Source organism: Pollicipes pollicipes, unplaced genomic scaffold, assembly GCF_011947565.3.
Source record: "Pollicipes pollicipes isolate AB1234 unplaced genomic scaffold, Ppol_2.1 Scaffold_7261;HRSCAF=8764_pilon_pilon_pilon, whole genome shotgun sequence".
Taxonomy (NCBI): domain Eukaryota; kingdom Metazoa; phylum Arthropoda; class Thecostraca; order Pollicipedomorpha; family Pollicipedidae; genus Pollicipes; species Pollicipes pollicipes.
The window spans coordinates 8,866,654-8,888,845 of record NW_023597054.1 but is presented as its reverse complement, the minus strand read 5'-3'; the positions used below and the strand labels follow the sequence as shown (position 1 = coordinate 8,888,845).

At 52.2% G+C, this 22,192-nt stretch overlaps 1 protein-coding gene across 1 annotated transcript; it reads right to left on the bottom strand.

The window, feature by feature from the left end:
• Positions 1–18,735: 18,735 nt before the first annotated feature.
• Positions 18,736–20,068, bottom strand: LOC119112876 (uncharacterized protein K02A2.6-like). The gene is made up of 2 exons (XM_037237167.1): positions 19,999–20,068; positions 18,736–19,679 (listed from the first exon to the last, which is right to left on the bottom strand). The coding sequence occupies exons 1-2, from the start codon at positions 20,066–20,068 to the stop codon at positions 18,736–18,738; spliced, it is 1,014 nt and encodes a 337-aa protein (XP_037093062.1).
• Between the last annotated feature and the right edge of the window lie 2,124 nt (positions 20,069–22,192).

The window sequence follows — 22,192 nt, the reverse complement described above, 5'->3', positions numbered from 1 at the left end:
CACTCGGCATCCCCAGAGCAGGCAACCGCCCTGGATACTCAGTTCGGCGTTTCGGCACTGGTACGGCAGGAGAGCTGGCGACACCTCTGACGACTTCATCCGTACCGGGTGAAGTGCAGAACTCCAAAGAAACCGGCATTCCTTTTGGTCCATTCTCGAAGAACGTCCACAGTTACCACTCCATCAACAGCTTCCAGCATCTGGATGACTTCCATGAGCGGAGCTACTGCAGCCTCTGCCACCGTTTCAGAGGTTGGCAGGCGGCTGAGAGCGTCTGCTGCTGCATGCTGTTCTGCATTGCCGGGGACGTGTACCAGCTGGTACTGGTAGACGTCCAGCGTGACCTTCCATCTCACCATGCGTGGTAAGACGGCTTCTGGCAGGTTCTTGATTTTCCTGAGGAGCCCCAGGAGCGGCTTGTGGCCGGTTCTGAGCGTGAAGGGTCTTCCATACACGAAGCTGTGGAACCGCTTGACGGCGAAGACCAGAGCCAGACCTTCACGGTCGATCTGACTTAAGCTCGTTTCAGTTTGGTTCAGAGTGCGGAAGGCGAAGGCGATTGGGCGTTCTCCTTCTGGTATCATATGAGACAACACAGCTCCTTGGCTGTAGTCGTTCAGCATACCGAGATACGTCCTCAGTTGTCCCACGTTTTCAGGATGTGGGGCGTCTCGCACAGCTGCTACCTTCTGTTCTGTTGGGTGCAGACCTTGTCGATCTGCACCCCAAGGTAGGAGACCTCTGGCAGGAACCACCGGCACTTTCTTGGGTTGATTCTCAGGTTCTCCTAATCCAGTCGTCTCAGTACTTCCTCCAGGTTAGCGAGGCGTGCAGCGTCGTTCGCACCTGTGACACAAATGCCATCAAGAAACACCATGGTGTTTGGGATGCCAGCGAGCAGGGTTTCGATGTGGCGCTGGAGAATAGCAGGACCAATGCTAACTCCATACGCCAGTCTGGTCGCTTTAAAAAGACCTTTGTGCGTGTTGATCACTGTGTAGACTTGGCTTGGCTCTGACAACGGAATCTGCAAGTACGCCTATTCCAGGTCGATTATTGTTAACTTTTGACTTCCAGCAAGTTGGGTGAGAAGCTCCTCCACTTTGGGCAGTGGATATTGCTCCAAGTGACTGGCTCTGTTTACGGTTAGGTTGTATCTACCGCAGTCTTACTTTGCCATCTGGCTTCAACACTCACCAGGGGTGCAGCCCATTGTGCTGATTTGCAGGGCTTCAGGATTCTGGCTTCGATTTGGCGATCTAGCTCCTCTTCCACCAATGGTTGCAGAGCCAGGGGCACCGATCGTGGTTTGCAGAACACCGCTTTGACATTCAAATTTATCTCCAGGTGGGCTTCAGTGTTGGCTTTCCCTAACTCGGGCTTTGTCAGATTTGGGAACTTTTTCAGTATCTCTTGTGCTGTTTCCTCCAGTGAGGCCTTCACATGGAAGATTGCATGCCAGTTGAGTTTCACCTTGAAGAGCCAATTTATACCCAGTAGGGATTTGCTGGATCCACACACTACGATCCGGGGTAGCTGGACTCTTGTGTCACTTTCTTGCACAATCACCTTGACTTCCCCTATCAGAGAGATGGGCTCACCAATGTAAGTTTCCAGTCTCTGTCTGGATTCCTCCAATTTCCTGTCTCACCGCAGCTGGCAAAACAGCTGTTCCCACATCACTGACACTGCTGGACCAGTATTGATTTCCTACTGCACTGGCTTTCCATCCACTTGCACTGTTATCTTGATTGGATGGTTTTCACTTGCTGTTGTCTGCTGTATAGACTTGTTGATCCTCAGGAGGTACTCCTCAGGTGGGCTTTCATGCTGGGCTTGCAGATGGTGTGGTTGGTCCATCTGGTTTACTATGGTAAAACCATGCTGACCTCTGTTGCAACATGCTGTTTGACTGTGACCACATTTTCCACAATGAAAGCAGTCCTGCTTTTAAAGGAGCACTCCCACTGGCCATACTTTGGGCTGTAGCATCTTGCACGTCTTCTGCATTTGAAACACTGTGACTAGGCTGGTTGCTTTGGTGCATTTTTTTGCACCCGATTTGGGGGGGGGGCTTTTGTTTTTGCACTATGTTTTGTGCCTGGACATTTGCCTGTGGCACAGCCAATCTGTTTGACTGGCATGCTTCAATGGTACAGGCTTGGGCTCTGGCTTGCTCCAATTCTCTTGCATATATGTGCAATTCCTTGAGTGTCATTTTCTGTTGCAGGGCCTTTTCCCTCCCCCTGTAATCTCTGACTTCCATGATTACCTGCTGCCAGATTTCCCAGGCGGAATCGGTGAAATCACAAGTACTGGCAAGGTACCCGAGACCAACCACAAATGCGCCAGTGGACTCACCTTCCATTTGCATCCTTTGGTGGAACACATCCACTAGTCATCTATATTTTTCTGTGGAACAAAATATGACCCCAGCTGCCTGCACATCTTTTTGTGGACATCATCTGCGGCCTCTCCCGCAACAGGCAGGGGCTGTGGCAGTGTTTCTTATTGATCAAACGCTGCAGGGCCGGCAAAATGGAGCAAGTAGCCTTTTTCCGGGCAGGATCTGCTACTTCCACCGCCACACACATGTTTTCCAGCCGACGGAGCGATTTAGGCCACTGGTCGGAGTGCGTCACATCAAACTGCGGCAATGCCATCCCTTTTCAGGCGGGATTCTAAACTTATGGCGGGCAACTGAGCGTGAAAATAACAAATCAAAATTAGCATCCTCGTCGCTAATCTTGCCCCATACACGCTCAGTGAAGAGCGATGGGAGTTTGTTGACTGGAAGGCCATAGCTGGCTGGACAGATTTTCAGGCACAATCCCACACACGCCGCTTGGCGCGTCGCAATCAACTCGTGAGTTGGTCATATTTCCAAACGGCGCAGCGGAACATGTTGAAATACTGCCGTAATTCGCTTCGCTACAATATCATAGTGATCATTTGACGTTTACCACGCATAGAACCGACTTATCGCACGGGATTCTGCATTTTTGCACTTCCTTGCCTCCAAGACTGCCAATGCGCATATGCTTGACACGTACAACCATCTGAAAGATTTTTGGAGGGTGTATAAGCCCGGTGCGTAACCGCCCTCCGTTTTGGAGGGTGTATCCGCACAGCCATATTTTTTCTTGATTGACCGTAACAGGTCATTTAGATGACTCTTTCAGTGAAAATGACAGCATATCGTGCAATTTTCTGTTCCTTGTGAAGATTGTCTAGCCTCCAGAATATCTGGCCCAATTATGACCAGAGTGACGTTACGGTTCAAACGCTGTATACCTGCGGACATTGGGGCGCATAAGGAAAGAAAATAATTATCAAGACGTTTATATATTCCCAGCATTTTATACGAGTATGGCGCGCCTGCGACAGACGTTGCTAATAATTGGCGCTGAAACGGCGGGTGCTTTGTGCGTCCTGTATAACGTTGCCGCCGCTCCGGCTTCGCGCGTTGGAGGTGTGGACATGGTTTTTCAGCAGCAAGGAAGGACGTGTCTGGCGAAGATGGGTGAAAGGTGCGTATTGTGTCACACATGAATGCTGCTTCGATACCCTGATGCATCATCCAATCTTCCTCGTCATTTTTTTCACGGGTGAAAACATGGTATACTTACCGTGGAATTGCATGAGGTTAGATCAGTTAGTTTGATGAACCAAGATCTTTGCGAACAAAACAAAATTGAGAATTTCTTTTAAGCATCAATTGGATCTCACACCTAACAGCATATCTGTATGCCTGCATTAACGAACATGTGCATACATTGAGAGTGTTTCATTTGCTTACACCATAAAGGCTAGCAATGTCTGATTTGCAACATACAGCACCTGATCATAATACCAATACGCATGGCAACAATCTACATTCCAGCACTTTCTGGTCATGCCCACATCTAAAACTAAATTGATCTTGTACATTATTCTAGGGTCTACACTTCTGAATCCTTTTGAACCTGACTTCTGGCTTCAGAAGCAGCACACTTATATGCAGGAGCAATGACTGGGATTCAGCTGTTGCCTGTTCTTGTTAATAGCCTCCAATAAGCAATGAATGTTCATGAATTATAATTTTGCATGCTGCATGGAAGTGTTTTTAACAGGTTTGACAAAAGTATCAATACTATGCAGCCTGAGGTTTCTAGCACAAGTTTCCCATGGTATCAGCACCTACAAAAACCCTCAGAATTCTGACCTCGCCATGCGGGAAGTAAGTCTGATAGAAATACTGAAGAAATCATAATGCTGTGATGGTGATCATATGCAAACAAAACATCAGGATCTTCAGCCCAGCATGGTCTGGGCTATGCTGGCACACCCATGCACCAAACAGTCTGCACATTGATCTTACCTCCATGCCACTCAGCAGATGCCTTTTGCTGACTGCATTGTTGACCTCATTCAGCTGTTTGACAAGGCCTTATTCATTTGAGCACCTTTGGTACCACTGTACAATGTATGTTGACATTTTGCTGAATGCTACATTGCAGTAGGATGAAGTTGGTCTCTTTTGAGGGAGTATTGCCCACTGAATGTCCTTGTAATGATCATGCTTCTGAGCCTTGTGTCAGGCTTGCATTTCCCAACCCAACCGAATGCTACATTTCTTCTGGCCAGTACACAAACCTATGTTGGTGTTTGATTATCCATGGGAACTGCCAATTTTTTTAAAGACAATTAAAATCAGGTATCATGTGTATCATGGCAAAAGTATCACCATGTGTTGTGACATTTCCAGTTTTCACTCTGTTGGATTTTATTGATGACAAACACTATTCATTTCTTAATTCCTTCAATTTTATTAACTTCATTCTTTTCAATGATGTTATACTGGACAGAGCATAATGCCAAGTCAATTGCATGTTCCACTGCATTTCAGTTGCTCTCCTGCATGACCATAAACATGACTACCATTTTCATCTCACAGCTCATGTGGTACAGAGTGACTGAGTGATGTTCATTTAATGCTTGTTTTTTCCTGAACCATTTTCCATCCTTTTCAGATGAAGAGTATCAGCACCCAGAAGTTCTATGGGACACCTCAGAATACAGTTATCAAATCATCTCTTGCTCTTGTTGCCCAGTCTTTAAACACCAAAATCTTCAAGGCTCTTTGTTTTCCTGTTCGGCAAAAAGCAAGGTGTACTGTCAGTGTGCCAGCTCTGTTTAAAGACCTTCATTATTTTGTGGGCAAAAGTGTGGACACTATCCTAAATAACAGTGAGACACACCAGCAAGGATGGCATGTGCGTTGTGTTAGTGCAGTGGGAGATACCAATGAAGTAGTGCCTTCTGAGTGCACTGTAAGGGTGGGGAAGATGAGAAAGGACAAGGAGTATGTGATGGAGGGTGATGTGATGAAAGAAAAGGAGAGAGAACATGGGTATGAGCTGGTAGTGACCATGTGGCGTAAGCGCAGAACTGGAGCCCTTACGCCCTATCTCCGTATTCTTGGCCACCACTGTCATGAAATTAATTCACGTGTGGGTCGCCTAGGTACCTTTGAACAACAAAATGAATTTAAACTAAATCATTTCGTGACCTCAACATACTTCAGTGCAGCAAACTTCAAACAGGCCCCAAAGCAGATCCTTTTGAGGCGAGCAAGGGTCCTGAATCACCTGCTCTGTGGGTCAAAGAAGGGCGCGTCCAATGCATGAGTGTGCCGTGGCGGCTGTACATCGCAGGCAGACTTGCTAGAACGCTGCGAGGAAGCGCTGCCTCTACGGAGACGCGGCCAGTGACCCAGCCGCATGGAAGATGGTGCGACCGGGCTGGACAGCCACCGAAGCCGTGGTGTCGCCCTCGCGTGTAGGCGGGTCGTCGTGGTATCGGCGGCACCGGCGCCATCTGTTATGGTTGGCCTTCAAATTTGTGTGCAATAAAGAAACCTCGTTATTTTTACTGGTTTTCGTTCAGAACCTGGATTTTTGCTATGTCTGTTGATTCTACGGTTGTGCTGAGTTACACTTGCTATATTCTAAGCGCCATATTGATGAAATAAGACCTTCAATTTTCTGCGCGGACAGAAGCGGCGCCGTGACCAGATTCGGACACGTTGTGCAAAGGGGGGGGGGAGGGCGGGGCAGCAAAGTGCAGTGACTATGCCGAACATATTTTAATTTTCACATTCTCTGGTTCTGCTGAATCAGCTGCTGATACCAGGGCCCCGTTATCCTTGTAATGAAGCAGCTCACATTAATGCATACGTTTATGCGCAAACACATTTGCACCTGACCGTTTTCATGTTTATGCATAAAACCATTCACGCATATACATTTCTGCATTTATGCATGAATGTTAAAACTTGTAGACAAGCGTCGACCTGCGCACGACTGTCCTGTCACTGACAAGGACAGAATACGCGCACGCCACATCACAGACGTCCTGCGCGCAGGTGACATCCGTGATATCCATTAGTTTAACTGAAATTCGCGACGACACACTAAATCACACCAGGAGATGTGTAACACCATCAAACGGGGAATTAAATTGTCTATCATTATCCGCCCTAGCAATGAAATGATATGATATTTTAACGACCTGGTGCTGCGTTATTTGAATGTTCCGCGCGGGCGCTTCGCGCGGCAATTGAGTTTACACGTGGCAACCCCCTTGACATTGCTCTGATTTAATTACTTTGGCGACGACATGCTCAAAGCTTAACAACAATTTTTAATACCGTCATGTAAAGAATTAAATTCTGCACCAAAATATGGACTAGCAAATGATGATTTATGACTCCATGGCACACGGCGTACGCGCAAACACAAAATTTTACTTCTGAGACAGCAACACTGCGGTAAACACACTAGTTCAATATCCTGCCACCAAGGTCGGCCGCGGCGCCACTAGTAGTCATGTCCGCTCATGGAACGTAACGACATAACGGGAGCGCTTCGGAACCCGCAGATCGGAGTGCAAGTGTATGGATTCATGTGGTGTTACGCACAGGAAATATGTGGCTGATAGTAATACCCCTTTTGTATGTGCGTTGTACGTATGTTTAAAGGGAATGTTCCACATTTGAAGATGTTGAGTTAGGCATCAGATATGAGGGGAAATGCTCCCTTGTAATCTTTGGTAAGCTTTCAAAGTTCAAAAACGACGCTAAGTAGCAAAATTTCAAAGTTTATAAACATGGGCCCCATTACGTCATTGTTTGATGGCGTCATGAAATGGGTTTGCGACGACAGCAAAACCTGGCAGCATCTGGCAGCCAGACCTAAGGAATACCTCGAAACACACGAAAGCTGACGCCAACCGGCCATTCTCGCCGCGGGGGTTGTGTCGGGGGGGGGGGGGGGGGAGGGGCAGGTTCGCGGGTGGGTTATTTACGGATTTTTTGTCTTGGTATTGGCCGTAAGGAAATCTTTCGTGGACTGCTTGACATGCGAAACATAGCGATCGCCAGCTTTTATGGCAGATTAGTAACATCAAATCACTATTTGCTGCGCTGCTGCTGTTGCTGCTTTGCTGTTGATGATTTTGTCAATTCTTTATCGTCGACCCATCGTTGCGCGCAGTGCTCTAGTCCTGACATTGATATCATGTGATATATACAGTAGTCACTGTCACTGTTTGTAACTGGGAATGGGGTATCGTGCCAGAGTTAATAAATTTGTAACATTGTCTTTATTGTTTGTAACTGGAAACGTGGTGTCATGAAAAAATTAATAAATTTGTAACGTTGCCATGCATTGATTGTCAAAGCATTGCTATTGCATGGTAAAGATAGTAAGGTTGGGCTACCAGCAATCTTCTTTTTTTTGCTTAGGATTGCTCATGCAATTAATAGTTAACCCTGATATAACCATTGTGGTGCAACGACATTCTTGCCGTAGGTGGTCCTTTGGCATTGTAAAATACATTTTTACCAGCCACTCATAAGGTATAAGCTGCAATCTCATAGGCTTGACAAAGAGTACTCAACTAATGTGGTACATTCCGTAATGGCATTGGTCAATAGCTTCATTTTGGCACTATCTCAGTGCTGTTCTGTGGCATGACATAATGAACAACAATATGTTTTTTTACTGCAATCCGTGCCGCTTTCGTAATAATTTCCAGCGTGAAAAGATGGGTCAAGCATGCACTCTTGTATTGACTCCTGTCTGACATATGACGGGCCAAAAACCCATGATACAATATACAAATCACTTTCAGCAAAGCAGGCAACCGATAAGTGGCATCACATGCTCAGCCAGCTTCAGGAATCCAGAAAACACAGGTGGGAAAGATGCAAACATATTTCACTTCCATGGCCATGCAACATGCTGCAGCCATCAGGCTGCTTTGCTAAAAAATAACAATAACATTTTACATGTGGTGAAATGACACTGCAAACATGCTGACTGTGGTGTCTCCCAACCGTTTATTAACGTTAACGTGAGTTCAGTTTACAAAGTAGGAACAATCAACCGCGCGGCACGGCGGCTCCGGACCAACTGACTCGCAACGCCCGACAGTGGCGCCACTCGCGGTGCGCCCATGTACTACGAGTGCCATGCGTCACGAGGCTACGATACAAAACCCTCCGCCCCCATACTGGAGCTTCCCTACAGCACGTCTGTCAATCTAGCAGCAGATTGATATCCAGTTGCCAGTTGGATATTCCGGGGAGCCACGATCGCCTCCAAATTTGGTGTGCGGGGCCTGCCCAACACGCTGATTCCGAAAATCACTGCCTTTGGGGTGGAATTTTGCGTAATTTTCGAGTTATACGCCGCGTAACACAACAGTTGGATATTGCGGGGCGTCTCGGTTGCCTTGAAATTGAGTGTGCAGGGCCTTCTCACCACGCTGATTCCGAAAATCACTGTCTTTCGGGTGGAATTTTGCGTAATTTTCGAGTTATACGCCGCGTAACATCCCAATGTGATATTGCGGGGCGTCTCAATTGCCTTGAAATTTGGTGTGCTGGGCTTTCTCAACACGCTGATTCCGAAAATCACTGCCTCTGGGGTGGAATTCAACGTAATTTTCGAGTTATACGCCGCGTAACATCCCAATGTGATATTGCGGGGCGTCTCGATTGCCTTGAAATTTGGTGTGCTGAGCCTTCCCAACACGCTGATTCCGAAAATCACTGTCTTTGGCGTGGAATTTTGCGTAATTTTCGAGTTGTACGCCGCGTAACATCCCAATGTGATATTCCGGGGCGTCTCGGTTGCTTTGAAATTTGGTATGCAGGGCCTTCTCAACACGCTGATTCCGAAAATCACTGCCTTTGGGGTGGAATTTTGCGTAATTTTCGAGTTATACGCCGCGTAACATCCCACTGTGATATTGCGGGGCGTCTCAATTGCCTCCAAACATGGTGTGCAGGGCTTTCTCAACACGCTGATTCCGAAAATCGCTGTCTGTTGCGGAATTTTGCGGAATTTTTTAGTTATACGCCGCGCAACATCCCGATGTGATATTGCGGGGCGTCTCGATTGCTTCCAAATTTGGTGTGCAGGGCCTTCTCAACACGCTGATTCCGAAACAAATTGCCTTTGGGGTGAAATTTTTCGTAATTTCCGAGTTATACGCTGCGAAACACAACAGTTGGATATTGCAGGGCGTCTCGATGGCCTCGAAATTTGGTGTGCTGGGCCTTCTCAACACGCTGATTTCGAAAATCACTGCCTTTGGGATGGAATTTTGCGTGATTTCCGAGTTATACGCTGCGTAACACAACAGTTGGATATTGCGGGGCGTCTCAATTGCCTTGAAATTTGGTGTGTAGGGCCTTCTCAACACGCTGGTTCCAAAAATCATGGTGCTTGGGGTGAAATTTTGCGTAATTTTCGAGTTATGCGCCGCGTCACATCCCAATGTAATACTGCGGGCGTCTCGATTGCCTTGAAATCTGGTGTTCTGGGCCTTCTCAACACACTGATTCCGAAAGTCACGGTCTTTCGGGTAGAATTTTGCGTAATTTTCGAGTTATACGCCGCGTAACATCCCGATGTGATATTGCGGGGCGTCTCGATTGCCTTGAAATTTGGTGTGCAGGGCCTTCTCAACACGCTGATTCCGAAAATCACTGCCTTTGGGGTGGAGTTTTGGGTAATTATCGTGTCATACGCCGCGTAACATCCCAATGTCATATTGCAGGGCGTCTCGATTGCCCTGAAATTTGGTGTGCAGGGCCTTCTCAACACGCTGATTCCGAAAATCACGGTTTTTGGGGTGGAATTTTGCGTAATTTCCGAGTTATACGACGCTTGACACCTCAGCTACGCTTTGGAATGTGTCCTGGAATTCGCCTTGGGGCCTGTCCGTATCAGTTCACTGGAGGTCAGCTCGCGACATGTGAGTGATAATGTGTGGTATGTGATATCATTGAATTGGTGGTATTACCCAGTGACATCGCTTTCAGCTTTGTTTCTTTTCCGAACTTTAAGATGGTGGAGTAATAGTCCGACGTAGTCACGGGCATTTTTTGTCCTGACCAAAAACTGACAAGATGTTGCTGGTGATCAAACCAATCGTGCCTCACCGCTGGAGCATGAAGATTTGGGTGATGTCACCGTCTGTCTTATCTCCCAAGGACGCTGGTGACGCTGGTGGAACAGCGCATGCTACGTGCGCACGCCATGCCCATGTTGTTGGCTGGCCGGCCACATCAGCCCGCTGCTGCTGACCGTGGTGGAGACGCTGCACTTCAATTTTCGGAATCAGCGTGTTGAGAAGGCCCTGCACACCAAATTTCAAGGCAATCGAGACGCCCAGCAATATGACATTGGGATGTTACGTGGTGTATAACTCGAAAATTACGCAAAATTCCACCCCAAAGGCAGTGATTTTCGGGGCCAGCGTGTTGAGACGGCCCTGCACAACAAATTTCAAGGCAATCGAGACGCCCCGCGATATCCAACTATTGTGTTACGCGGCGTATAACTCGGAAATTACGCGAAATTCCACCCCAAAGGCAGTGATTTTCGGATTCAGCGTGTTGAGAAGGCCCTGTACACTAAATTTCAAGGCAATGGAGACGCCCCGCAATATCCATCTGTTGTGTTACGCGGCATATAACTCGAAAATTACGCAAAATTCCACCCCAAAGGCAGTGATTTTCGGAATCAGCGTGTTGAGAAGGCTCAGCACACCAAATTTGGAGGCAATCGAGACGCCCCGCAACACCACATTGGGATGTCACTTAGCGTATAACTCGAAAATTACGCAAAATTCCACCCCAAAAGCAGTGATTTTCGGAATAAGCGTGTTGAGAAGGCCGTGCACACCAAATTTCAAGGCAGTCGAGGTGCCCCGCAATATCCAACTTGCAATTGGGTATCAATCTGCCGCTAGATTGACAGACGTTCCTACAGCCTGAAACGCAGCGGAGGTCGATGGTGCGCGCTGATCGGCGCGGCTGCGTCTCGTGACGCGGCGCGCTGGTCGTGTGCGCCTGTCCCGCCCGCAGGGGCGGCGCGCTGACGGCGCGTGGCTGCCCCGTCTTCCTCCGGCTTGATACTGTCCGCGGTGATCCGCCATCCCAGGTAAGACACCTCGCTCGCCCCGAGAGTACATTTTGAGCGTTCTAGCCGGAGGCCGTGACGCTCAAGCCGAGTCAGGACCCGGTCCAGCCGTGTCACCAGCTCTGCCTCGTCTTCCGCTGCGATGGGAACGTCATCGATGTAGCACACGCAGCCCGGCAGTCCCTCCAGCACCTTGTCCATTGCCTGCTGGAACAGGAAGCCGCAGCTGGCGATGCCATACGGCATACGGATCATCCGGAACGAGCCGCGGTGCGTCGTCACCGTGGTGAGGTCCCGTGACGTCTCGTCCAGCTCCATGTGCTCGTATGCCCGCCGGATGCCCAGCCTTGCGAACACTCGACCTCGCATGTTCGCGAATAGGTCCTCTGGCGCAGGCAGTGGGTACGGATCCAACCGGAGCTGTGGGTTCACTGTCAGGCTGTAGTTTGCGCACAGCCTGACCTGACCGTTGGGCTTCAGCACTGGGACCAGCGGGGTCCCCCAGCCTGACGGTCTCTGTTCTGGATCAACCTTCTCTGCGACTCCCTCCGTGATCCAGCGCTCTAATTCCTTGTCAATTAGAGGCATGAGGGCGTACGGCACAGGCCTGGCCTTCCTGTACACCGGACGCGCGTCAGGCTTCAGCGTGAGATGGGCCTTCATCGATATCTTCCCCAGTCCGTCGGTGAACACTGTCTCGTGCGCCTTGACAACCGACTCCGGCGTCGTCTTCGCGCCCGACTCCGGCGTGGTTCTCCCGTCAGCGTCCCCCGGCCGGACGACCATGCTAACCGCTCGCCAGTTAAGTCGGAGCTGGCGCAGCCAGTCTCGTCCCAGCAGCGGCGCGCTCCCCTGTCGGTCACATACCACCAGTCGCAGTGACCGGGCCTGGCCTGCGTGTTCCACCTCCACCGTTGCCTCTCCGCGGAGGGGCACCGTCTGACCGGTGTAGGACTGCAGACGTAGCTCCGATCCCCGCATGCGCAGTCCCGGGATCTTGACATCTCTGCCGACAATTGTCCCCGGCGAGCCGGTGCCGATCATCATCGTGATGTCCTGATCGTTGATCCTCACTGTGATAAGTGGCAGGCCATCCCTCTCGCTCCGGATGTCGATTTGCAGGAGAATGTCCTCGAGGCGCTGTGGCACACCTCCTTCAGTCTCAGTCACATGGTCCACTGTGCGGCGCTGTGGACAGCTGCGCTGTAGGTGGGCGTCCGACCCACACCGGAAACAGTGTCGGACGGGCTGTTTGTTGGTCGGGCGGGTCTGTCCCTGCTGCCGCCGCTCCTCACGCCGTCCATTATCCCCGGACGATGGCCGGTCGGCAGCGCCACGCTCCTGCACCCCGACCGGGCAGTCCCTCTTCCAATGTTGTCTGGATCCGCATCGGAAACACTGGCCTCGCTGTGGCCGTTGTGGCCGGTCCGGCCGCACTGCGTTCACGGCCGTCCCCTCACAGTCGACTCCTGTGACTGCCGGCTGACTCTCTCTCAGCTGGGCGCTCAGCTGACGCATGTCTCGGTACGCCCGCGCTGTCTGCCGGACGTTCGCGAGCGTCAGCCCGTCTCATTTGGTCGCCGCCTCCTGCAGTAGCTTTTCTTTCAGCCCCGGGGCTGCTTCCAACGACACACCAGTCCCCGAGTTCCCTGTCTATCACAGCCGCTGTATAGCCACGTTTCTGTGCTTGAATCTGGGGTCGCCCGAGGAACTGTTCGAATTCCTCACACGCTTGCATTTTCATTTGGTGGTATGCAGCCCGCTCAGTCACAGCGCTTTTGACCGGCGACAGGTACGCCGTGAGCTTCTTCTTAAGTTTTTCAAAGTTATCTCCCGTCGCGTCTTCGTCCGGCAGTGTCTCGCTGAGATCTGCGACGTCCGGCCCAACCAGATGGAGAAGCACTGCACATTTCTGATTGGTATCAGTTACGTTCACGGCCACCAAATACCGCTCTATGCTTCTCACCTACCTTTCAGTCCTCCTCTGTATGGTAGGGTGCCTCCGTGGGCACATGCATTCCCGGCAGCGCCATCCCTTCAGCTCTACCACGTCCCGATCAGCTGTTCGATCCGGCGCCCTGATCTCAGCTGTTTTCCCACGGTCCGATCAGCCGTTCTGTCTCGCGCACGGCACTCAGTCGTTTCCCACGCTCCGATCAGCTGGCTGGCGCCCGGCCGCCCAGCCAGCCGGCTCGACTCCTCTCCGGCCGATCAGCTGATGCCGTGCTGACTCGCGAGTCACGCCACCGCTGGCTATCACAGCGCCTCTGTCGGCGAGCTGCCGAACTGCGTTTCTGGAGGTCGTTGACCCGACGACACAGCGCCTCTACCGGGCCCCCGCTGAACTAACGTCCAAAATGGCGGCACGCCGCTACGCCAAAACCACGTGCCAGTCCTGGGGCCTTTGTGGCAACTGACGCCCCTGAGCCTGTCCCAGGGCTATCGGACCCCGTCACTGTCCTGCCCCTGACACACTGTGACAATAAATGGAAGACACGACACTGCCCTGTCCCGCCGACCGAGTCAGAAAACTCCCGAAGCCCGTCGATTGATCACCTGCGTTTTCATACACTGCTGCCATCGGCTCCACGCGCCCTGCCAGTCCTCGCAGTTCCACCCATCCTGCCGGTCCTCAGCTCCACGTGCCCTGCCAGTCCTCGCAGTCCCACGCGTCCTGCCGGTCGTCAGCTCCACGTGCCCTGCCAGTCCTCGCAGTCCCACACGTCCTGCCGGTCCTCAGCTCCACGTGCTCTGCCAGTCCTCGCAGTTCCACACGTCCTGCCGGCCCGCGCGTCACTTGCACCTGTCCCTATCTTAAAATCCCATCCTCGTCGCCAAGTCGCTGTGTCTCCAAACTGTTTATTAACGTTACCGTGAGTTCAGTTTACAACGTAGGAACAACCAACTGCGCGGCACGGCGGCTCCGGGCCGACTGACTCGCAACGCCCGACAGTGGCGCCACTCGCGGTGGGCCCATGTACTACAACTACGATGCGACACGAGGCTACGATACAACACTGGCCTTGCACAAGGCTGGAGACATGACAAGTGCGTGTAGTTATGGTTGGATGGGCAAAATGCAAGTGATGAAGCTGCCAGTGCATACCAGGCTCATGACAAATATATTATTAAGTGCTGTCCAAGACACCAACAGCAATACTTTTCCGCCTTTCTGAGCACCCAGCATCCCGCGCAAGTTGTAGTTACTATGACATTGATCACTCAGGAGCAATGCTGGCCTGCATACAAGATTTGTGAAGACAGTACAATGTGCATCAGTACCAATAACGCTATTTTTCAGAATTATTTAGGGAAAGACAATTTTGCAAAGTCATATAATGTGAGCCTATACTGAGCATGCCCATTAATGAGCTGCACACGCCAGCACCTACTGTCAAAATAAATTGCTGATATGGCATGAAGTGGATTGATTACATGCTGTAATACCTCAATAGGTTCACAATGTTGGCAAGATGATAATGAAGTACCAGTGCAGGTACTTACTTTTGTTCACCCCTGCAACATAAGTGCTAATGTTTCTCTCAGTTTGCCAGCATTTCTTTGTCATGTTCAAACACAAACATAAAGGTAGAGGCAGGCATCAATGTCAATAGGCATCAATATATCATGCATCAATATATCACCCTTTATTGGGTTCAGTAGACTGGAGAAAACCAAAACAACGTTCTCTCTCAGAACAAACCTCGCACACACACTCCCCATCACATCAATACCAATACAAGCCACTGGCACACACCGCCAGTGATCACATGCGTTTTGAGCCCCCGATTCACACTCTTTTGTCAATTAAGTGTGATCTCACATTTGTGCAACTCGCGGGACTATCAAACTGCGGGTTTTCTCAAAATTTCCGCACAGATCTTTAGTCACAGCACCGGACTTCACCGTGACCTCCCTTCGAAACAAAGTCCCAATGGGAGTTGATGGCAATGCGGCTCAAGAGCTTCTCCGCGTAAAACCCAATTTTTTGTTCAAGATTTAAACCTGCACCACATGTGTGAAATACTTACGCAAACACATATCTAAAATTGCTGTACCGCTTCCCTAATTTCATTATGCCTTACTAACCCATGAACCCGCGCAAAGTTCTGTGCTCCGGTACACAAGGCGCCAACAGAGCTGTCTGTAAAAAATTCGTTAGTAGGAGAGACAAATGCCAGCAGGAGAAAAAAGATAGATTTCCCGTCGCGTCTTCTTTCTTATAACTTCGGGAGAGTGCCCACTTTTGGGGTGCCGTACTTTTGCGCAGACAGTAGCGTTCTTTTTTTAGAACATTGACCTGTGGCCTAGGAATAAGGAAAAATGACCCGTTCTCGACGAGTGTGATACAACCCGAAATTGCTCACGCTTGTCTTCGCGACACACATTCAGCAGTAAAATCTTACTGACAGCCAATCATCTTCCGCGGACTGTACAACATGTGCAGCATTATCGCCTTTGCGAACGTATCAGCGGCCATGCTGTTTTGACCATAAACAAAAAACAGCCTGTAATATCACAGGGACATAATGACGTTTCTATGGCGTCATTAATCACAAGGCGATTTTGAAGTTGGCTGTAAATAAGTCTTTTCGTACTTTGCGGACGTGTTCTCAGGGACCACAGCGTTTTGTGTCTTAAAAAGGCATATCTGTGAAATGCATCAAAATGTCCTCAAGATGGCTATTTCAGTTCAAAACGCCATACAAATGTGCGACATTCCCTTTAAGTACCTACGCTCTCTGTATGTCTTAGCCATCGCCTTGATTCCCCGTTTTGCGTAACTCGGACTGGTAAGGGAGAGGGGGTTGATGCGACCCTCCCCCGGCGTTTCCAAGCTTATACAGATAGAGCTTGCCGAGTGTAGTGTTCGTCACACGCGGTTAACTCGTACAGCGGTGTCCAAAACAATGCAAACGATGGTCCACCGGAAGACTGTACTTCCCATAGTGCTGAGGACGCTGGTGCACCATAGTGGTGGACTAATACTACAGAAAGGTCAGTGTTACGAAGCCACCGCTGGTGCATTCGCGTACACTACATATCCCGACACATTAAGTTGAGGCACATACGGCACTTAAACAAGAAATGACAACAATTTCGACAGCAAATGGTACACCGGCTCGCGTGTCTGAGCGAGGCTCGGCAGCGGCCTAGCTGCCTAGCTTTCGCGGCTGGAACCGTCGCCGGCCGAAGGAGGACGGCGGCAGCTCTTTGCCGGCGCCGCGCGGTGTGCCCGCCTGGGCCGAATGGGCGACTGGCGCCCATCTGGAGCAGGGGACCCTGGTGCGACGGGCTGAGCCTCGTGCTGGTCCACTGAAGTCGGCGGCGGACTGTCGGCTCCGGAGGCAGATGAGTCTCCGTCAGGCGTCACGGCCGAACTGGTTGCGGGTACGGCCGCCAGGTATGCCGCGTTCCATCGCGTTCCGTCCGACAGGAGAAACGTCGCTCTGCCGACGCGCCGGACCACCGTCTGTGTCGCCCCGAACCGCGACAGGTTCTTGGGCGTGTGCCCAGGTCGCCGAACTCGGACCATGTCTCCTGGTCGGATGGTCGATTTCTTCACACCGCGGCGCCTGTTGTAGTTGCGCGCGTTGCGTCGCTGTTGTTTCTGGACGCACGTGCGTATATCAGCGTCTGGCGCGTTGACCGACATCACCAGCAGATCAAGGCGCATGCGGCGGCCGTGCATACCCTCAGAGGGCGAGATACCGGTGGCGCAGCGTAGGGCTGCGCGGTACAGCGCCAGACGGCGCTCAATGTGCGCAGCGAAGGCCTGCGCCGTCAGCGACGGTTGCTGGGTGGCTTCCAGCAGCCACGTTTTTAGCGTGCGGCTAAACCGCTCGATGGCTGCATTCCTCCGGGGCTAGAAGAGGGACGATTTCCGGTGTTGGATGCCGCGGTCGCTCAGGTACTTCTCGAACTTGGCACTCGTGAACTGGGAGCCGTTGTCTCTCACGACTTCGTCACAGTATCCCTCTCGGGACCACATGGTGCTGAGAAGACTGATGACGTCATCTATCTCGACGGACGGCGTCAGGGCGATCTCCGGCCACTTGCTGGCGTAGTCGATCACGGTGATGGCGTAGCGAGCTGACGGTGGCGCACCTACAATCGGTCCGACGACGTCGATGCCGAGCTTGGACCAGGCTCGGTCGGAAGAGGGACCGGCTGCAGTGGGGCGGAGCGCGCCCTCTGGGAGAGGACGGCGTCCTTGGCCCGACAAATCTGGCAGTCGCGGATGAGGTCGGTGATGGCTCGCGTCATGCCGGGCCACCACGCGAGATTTCTGAGCAGCTGTTTCGTGCGCACGATTCCCTCGTGCGATTGATGGGCCACCTGTAGGTACTTGTCGGTCAGGGCGACCGGTACGACGACACGGTCGGGACCTCGCAGGATGATGTCGTCATCGCGCAACTGGAGTTCGTGACGGACGCCGAAGAACTGGCGGAGCGTCGCCGAGCACTTGCGCGCCGATTCCGGCCAGCCGGTACAGATGGCTTCACGTACTTCCTTCAGTGCTGGATCGGCTTCCGATGCTGCCTGGATCTCGGCGTCGGGAAGCATGTCTGCGGCGGCGTCCGTGACGAGGGCGATGATGTCGTCGCCGTCGGGCTCGGCGCCGGCCGTGTCTGGCAGGGGGAGCCGGGACAGCGCGTCTGCGACAGGGATGACGGTTTGTACTCGACGGGGTACGAGTAGGGCAGTAGGCGAGACTGCCATCTGGTGATCCGTGCTCCTGCTCGGTTCGACGACTTCGGCGAGAGCAGGGTCGTGAGTGCCGAGTGATCGGTTTTGAGCTTGAAGAAACGTCCCCAGAGGTAGATCCGCCAGTGCTCGATCGCGTTCACGGCGCTGAGGGCTTCTTTTTCTGAGACAGAGTACCTGGACTCGGCCTCCGTGAATGACCGGGACCAGTATGCGACTGGGCGCTCCTCGCCCCTGTATTGGATTTGCGTGAGGACAGCGCCGGCGCCGCGGTCACTCGCGTCTGAAGTGACGACCGTCAGCAGGTGCGGGTAGAACGGCCGCATGACGGGGCTGGTCGAGGTCAGCTGTTTCACGTTGTTGAAGGCAAACTGTTGTTCCTGGGTCCACTGGAAGGTCGTGCCTCTCTTGAAGAGGTCGGCCATCGGTCGGACGACCGTGGCGTACGCCGGCACGAACCGGCTGGACCATCCGGTGGTCCCCAGGAAGCTGCGTAGCTCCCTGACGTTGGTGGGAGGCGGTGCTTCAACCACGGCGCGCGCGGTTGACATTAGGGGGACGACCCCGCGCTGGACAGCCTATGGCCACAGAACTCGATGGTGGTCTGCCTGAAGACGGACTTGTCCCGGTTCATGGTGACGTTGGACCGGGCGAGGCGGTCCAGCACCTCTCGGAGGCAGGCGTCGTGTTCCTGATGGTCTTTCCCGGACACGAGGATGTCGGGCAGGTAGTGTCCACAGTCAGGGATGCCCTCTAGCAGGCTGCTGAGCAGTTTCTGGAAGGCGCTGCCGCTGGAGACCAGGCCGAATGGTACTGGCGTGTACCTCATGAGGCCGTCAGGCGTCAGGAAGGCCGTGACGTAGCGCGAGTCCTTGTGGAGACGGAGCTGGTGGAATGCTGTCTTGACGTCTATTCGGCTGTAGACCCTCCCGCAGAGCTTCGACTCCAGCTCGTCTATTGTGGGCAGAGGGTGAACCTCAGCGACGATCTGTGCGTTTGGCCCACGGAGGTCGACACAGATACGCATCCGACCGTCCTTACGCCGGGACACGGCGAGGGGGCTTACCCACTCAGAGGCGCCGACCTTTTCGATGACGCAGGCTTGCAGAAGACGTTGCAGCTCGGCCGACACTTCCTCGCGGACTGAGAGGGGAAGTCGGCGGAGCCGGTAGGCTGTTGGCACGGCACCGGGTTTAAGCACGATGCGGTGCTCATACCCTTCGATTGCAGGCAGGTGCTGCGCTTCCGTCTCCACGCTGTAAATGCTGTGGGAAGCTGGGTGGAGGGTGATACTGAGGGCATTGAGCAGATCCAGGCCCGTGATGGCCTCTTGGTTGGGCGTCTCCACCAGGTAGAACGTAGCAGGTACGTCCTGCCCATTGAAGCGGACTACTGTCGGCAGGGTTCCCTTTACAGACAGAGGGTTCTTGCCAAAGCCGTACAGGCTCTGACTCGAATGGGACGCCCTTGAACAGCTGATGCGCCAGATCCATGCTGAGGATGGAGCAGGTGGCGCCAGTGTCGACCTGGAGTAACACGTCTCATTGGACGCCTGCATCAGCAGTGACAGACACTGTGCAGATAATCTTGGAGGTGTTGATGTGGGTGGAGCAGGACAGTGCCTGGAGTTCCTTACAGGCTTGCTTGTTAGGGCCTTGCGGTTTCCCCTTGCTACGACACCAGGATGAGAAGTGCCCCTTACGTCCACATGTGTGGCAGGTGATTCGCCTGGCAGGACACGTCTTGTCCCTGGGTTGGTGGTCCTTGCGTCCGCAGTTGGTGCACAGGCTGGCTGGGCTGGGAGAAGACCCACCTGGCATGTGGGGTCTGGAGGCCGTGGTGACCTTGGCCACAGCTCCCAGCTGGGTGGCAGGTGGGGCCATGACAGCAGCTTCCCGCAGGGAGTGTTCAAAGGCCTCTGCAAGTAGCAGCACCTTCTCCAGCGTGAGGTCCTTATCCTGTAAGTACCTCTCTCGTAGCCTGTGGTGCACAGTCCTCTCCACAACCACATCACGAATGCGTTCATCGGTTATGACATCAAATGCACATAATTTGGCCAGACCACGCACAGCGGACGCAAAGTTTGCAGTGGACTCATCCACCAGTTGACCACGCTGGCGAAAGGCAAACCTTTCCACTGTCACATTGATGCGTGGCGTATAAAACTCACGCAATGGGCGCAGTGCCAAGTCGAAGTGTGTTTCGCCGCCAGTCGTAACGTCTGGGGGAAGGGTGCCAAAAAGGCGGTACGCCTCATCTCCGCCACAGTGGAGGAGCAAGGCACGGTGGCGAGCGGGGCTGAAGCTTTCTCCGAGGATGGCGAGAAGGTAATTCTGACATTTTCCTTCCCAAGTAGGCCAGTCGACGATCGGTTTCCCCGGCGTGGGCCAAAGTGGCGCAGGAGGCTGAACACCGTCCAGGCTTATTTCTCCTCTTCGCGTGTGATTAATCTGCCTGGCAAGACTACCAGCACTGCTAGACAACAGTGGCTATCGACTAAGCGCGAGATCCCATCCTCGTCGCCATTTGTAGTGTTCGTCACACGCAGTTCACTCGTGACAGCGGTGTCCAAAACAGTGCAGACGAAGGTTCACCGAAAGACTATATTTCTCATAGTGCTGAGGACGCTGGTGCACCATAGTGGTGAACTAATACTACGGAAAGGTCAGTGTTACGAAGTCACCGCTGGTGTATTTGCGTGCACTACACCGAGAACAGCAGTATATTGTTCTGAACACGATCTCACGATTAGTACTACTTGTTATGTTGTTGACGATTCAAAGGTCGAATTTTACAGAAAACTCACCTCGCAGCTTTATCTTATGTTGACGAGAACAAGCCCTGCAGCGATAGAAACCTTAAATTGGCGTGTGTCTTGTTCAATTCTGAGTACACTCTGTAGTGCAATTCTCTTGCCGCCCGCCGCCTGAGCTAGCCATAGATCGCCGTCGAGTGCTCATCACAAACTGCCGCTTCTCCGAAACCAGAAAATCTAGGAACGCGTTTTGGTATCAAAACACGTGTCATAACACCGCCTATCATGGCGAGGGTTAAGCGTCATGTTATTGCTGCGTTGGGTATCGGCAACGATTTTTCGTGAAACGATGCTCCTCATTCTTCTAAAAACTGAAGCCATGGCGGGCAAAACAGGAAAAAACAATGCTTGCTTCCTTCCGTAATTGCTTGCTCCTAGCTTGACCTCACGCTGACCCGCCCCAAAGGACCAAGTCTCTCGCAGCAAGTTGTGCTTTGTCCATGGGTTAGCGCCGAAAGGTTCCGATGCTCGCGAAAGTGCCCCGCCTGAACGAGAACATCTAATTGGCGCGCCAGACTGTTCGCACGCGCTTGGCGACAGGCAGGTTGGCGCGAATGAAAATGGCGCGAACGATCAGCTGATCGGCCAAAGCAACCGATGGCCGTAACCGCGTACGTCAGCAGTCAGTGAACCAGACTTCGCGTAAGGCCAAGGGAAATACAACCGCGATACAGAGAGAGAGAGAGAGAGAGAGAGAGAGAGAGAGAGAGAGAGAGAGAGAGAGAGAGAGAGAGAGAGAGAGAGAGAGAGAGAGAGAGAGAGGAGAGAGAGAGAGAGAGAGAGAGAGAGAGAGAGAGAGAGAGAGAGAGAGAGAGAGAGAGAGAAGAGAGAGAGAAGGAGAGAGAGAGAGAGAGAGAGAGAGGAGAGAAGAGAGAGGAGAGAGAGAGAGAGAGAGAGAAGAGGGGAGAGAGAGGAGAAAGGAGAGAGAGAGAGAGGAGAGAGAGAGAGAGAGAGAGAGAGAGAGAGGAAGAGAGAGAGAGAAGGAGAGAAGGAGGAGAAGAGAAGAGAAGAGAGGAAGAGCGAGAGAAGAGAGAGGAGAGAGGAGAGAGGAGAGAGAGAGAGAGAGAGAGAAAGAGAGAGAGGAGAGAGAGAGGAGAGAGAGAGAGAAGAGAGAGATAGAGAGAGAGAGAGAAGGAGGAGAGAAGAGAGAAGAAGAGAGAGAGGAGAGAGAGAGAGAGAGAGAGAGAGAGAG

Excerpts from the sequence above, each read along its gene's own strand:
- LOC119112876 (XM_037237167.1), bottom strand. The coding sequence starts at position 20,068 with ATGGCCCCACCTGCCACCCAGCTGGGAGCTGTGGCCAAGGTCACCACG. Across the intron at positions 19,680-19,998 it reads CTCCAGACCCCACATGCCAG|CATGGATCTGGCGCATCAGC; the intron begins GTGGGTCTTCTC and ends CTCCATCCTCAG.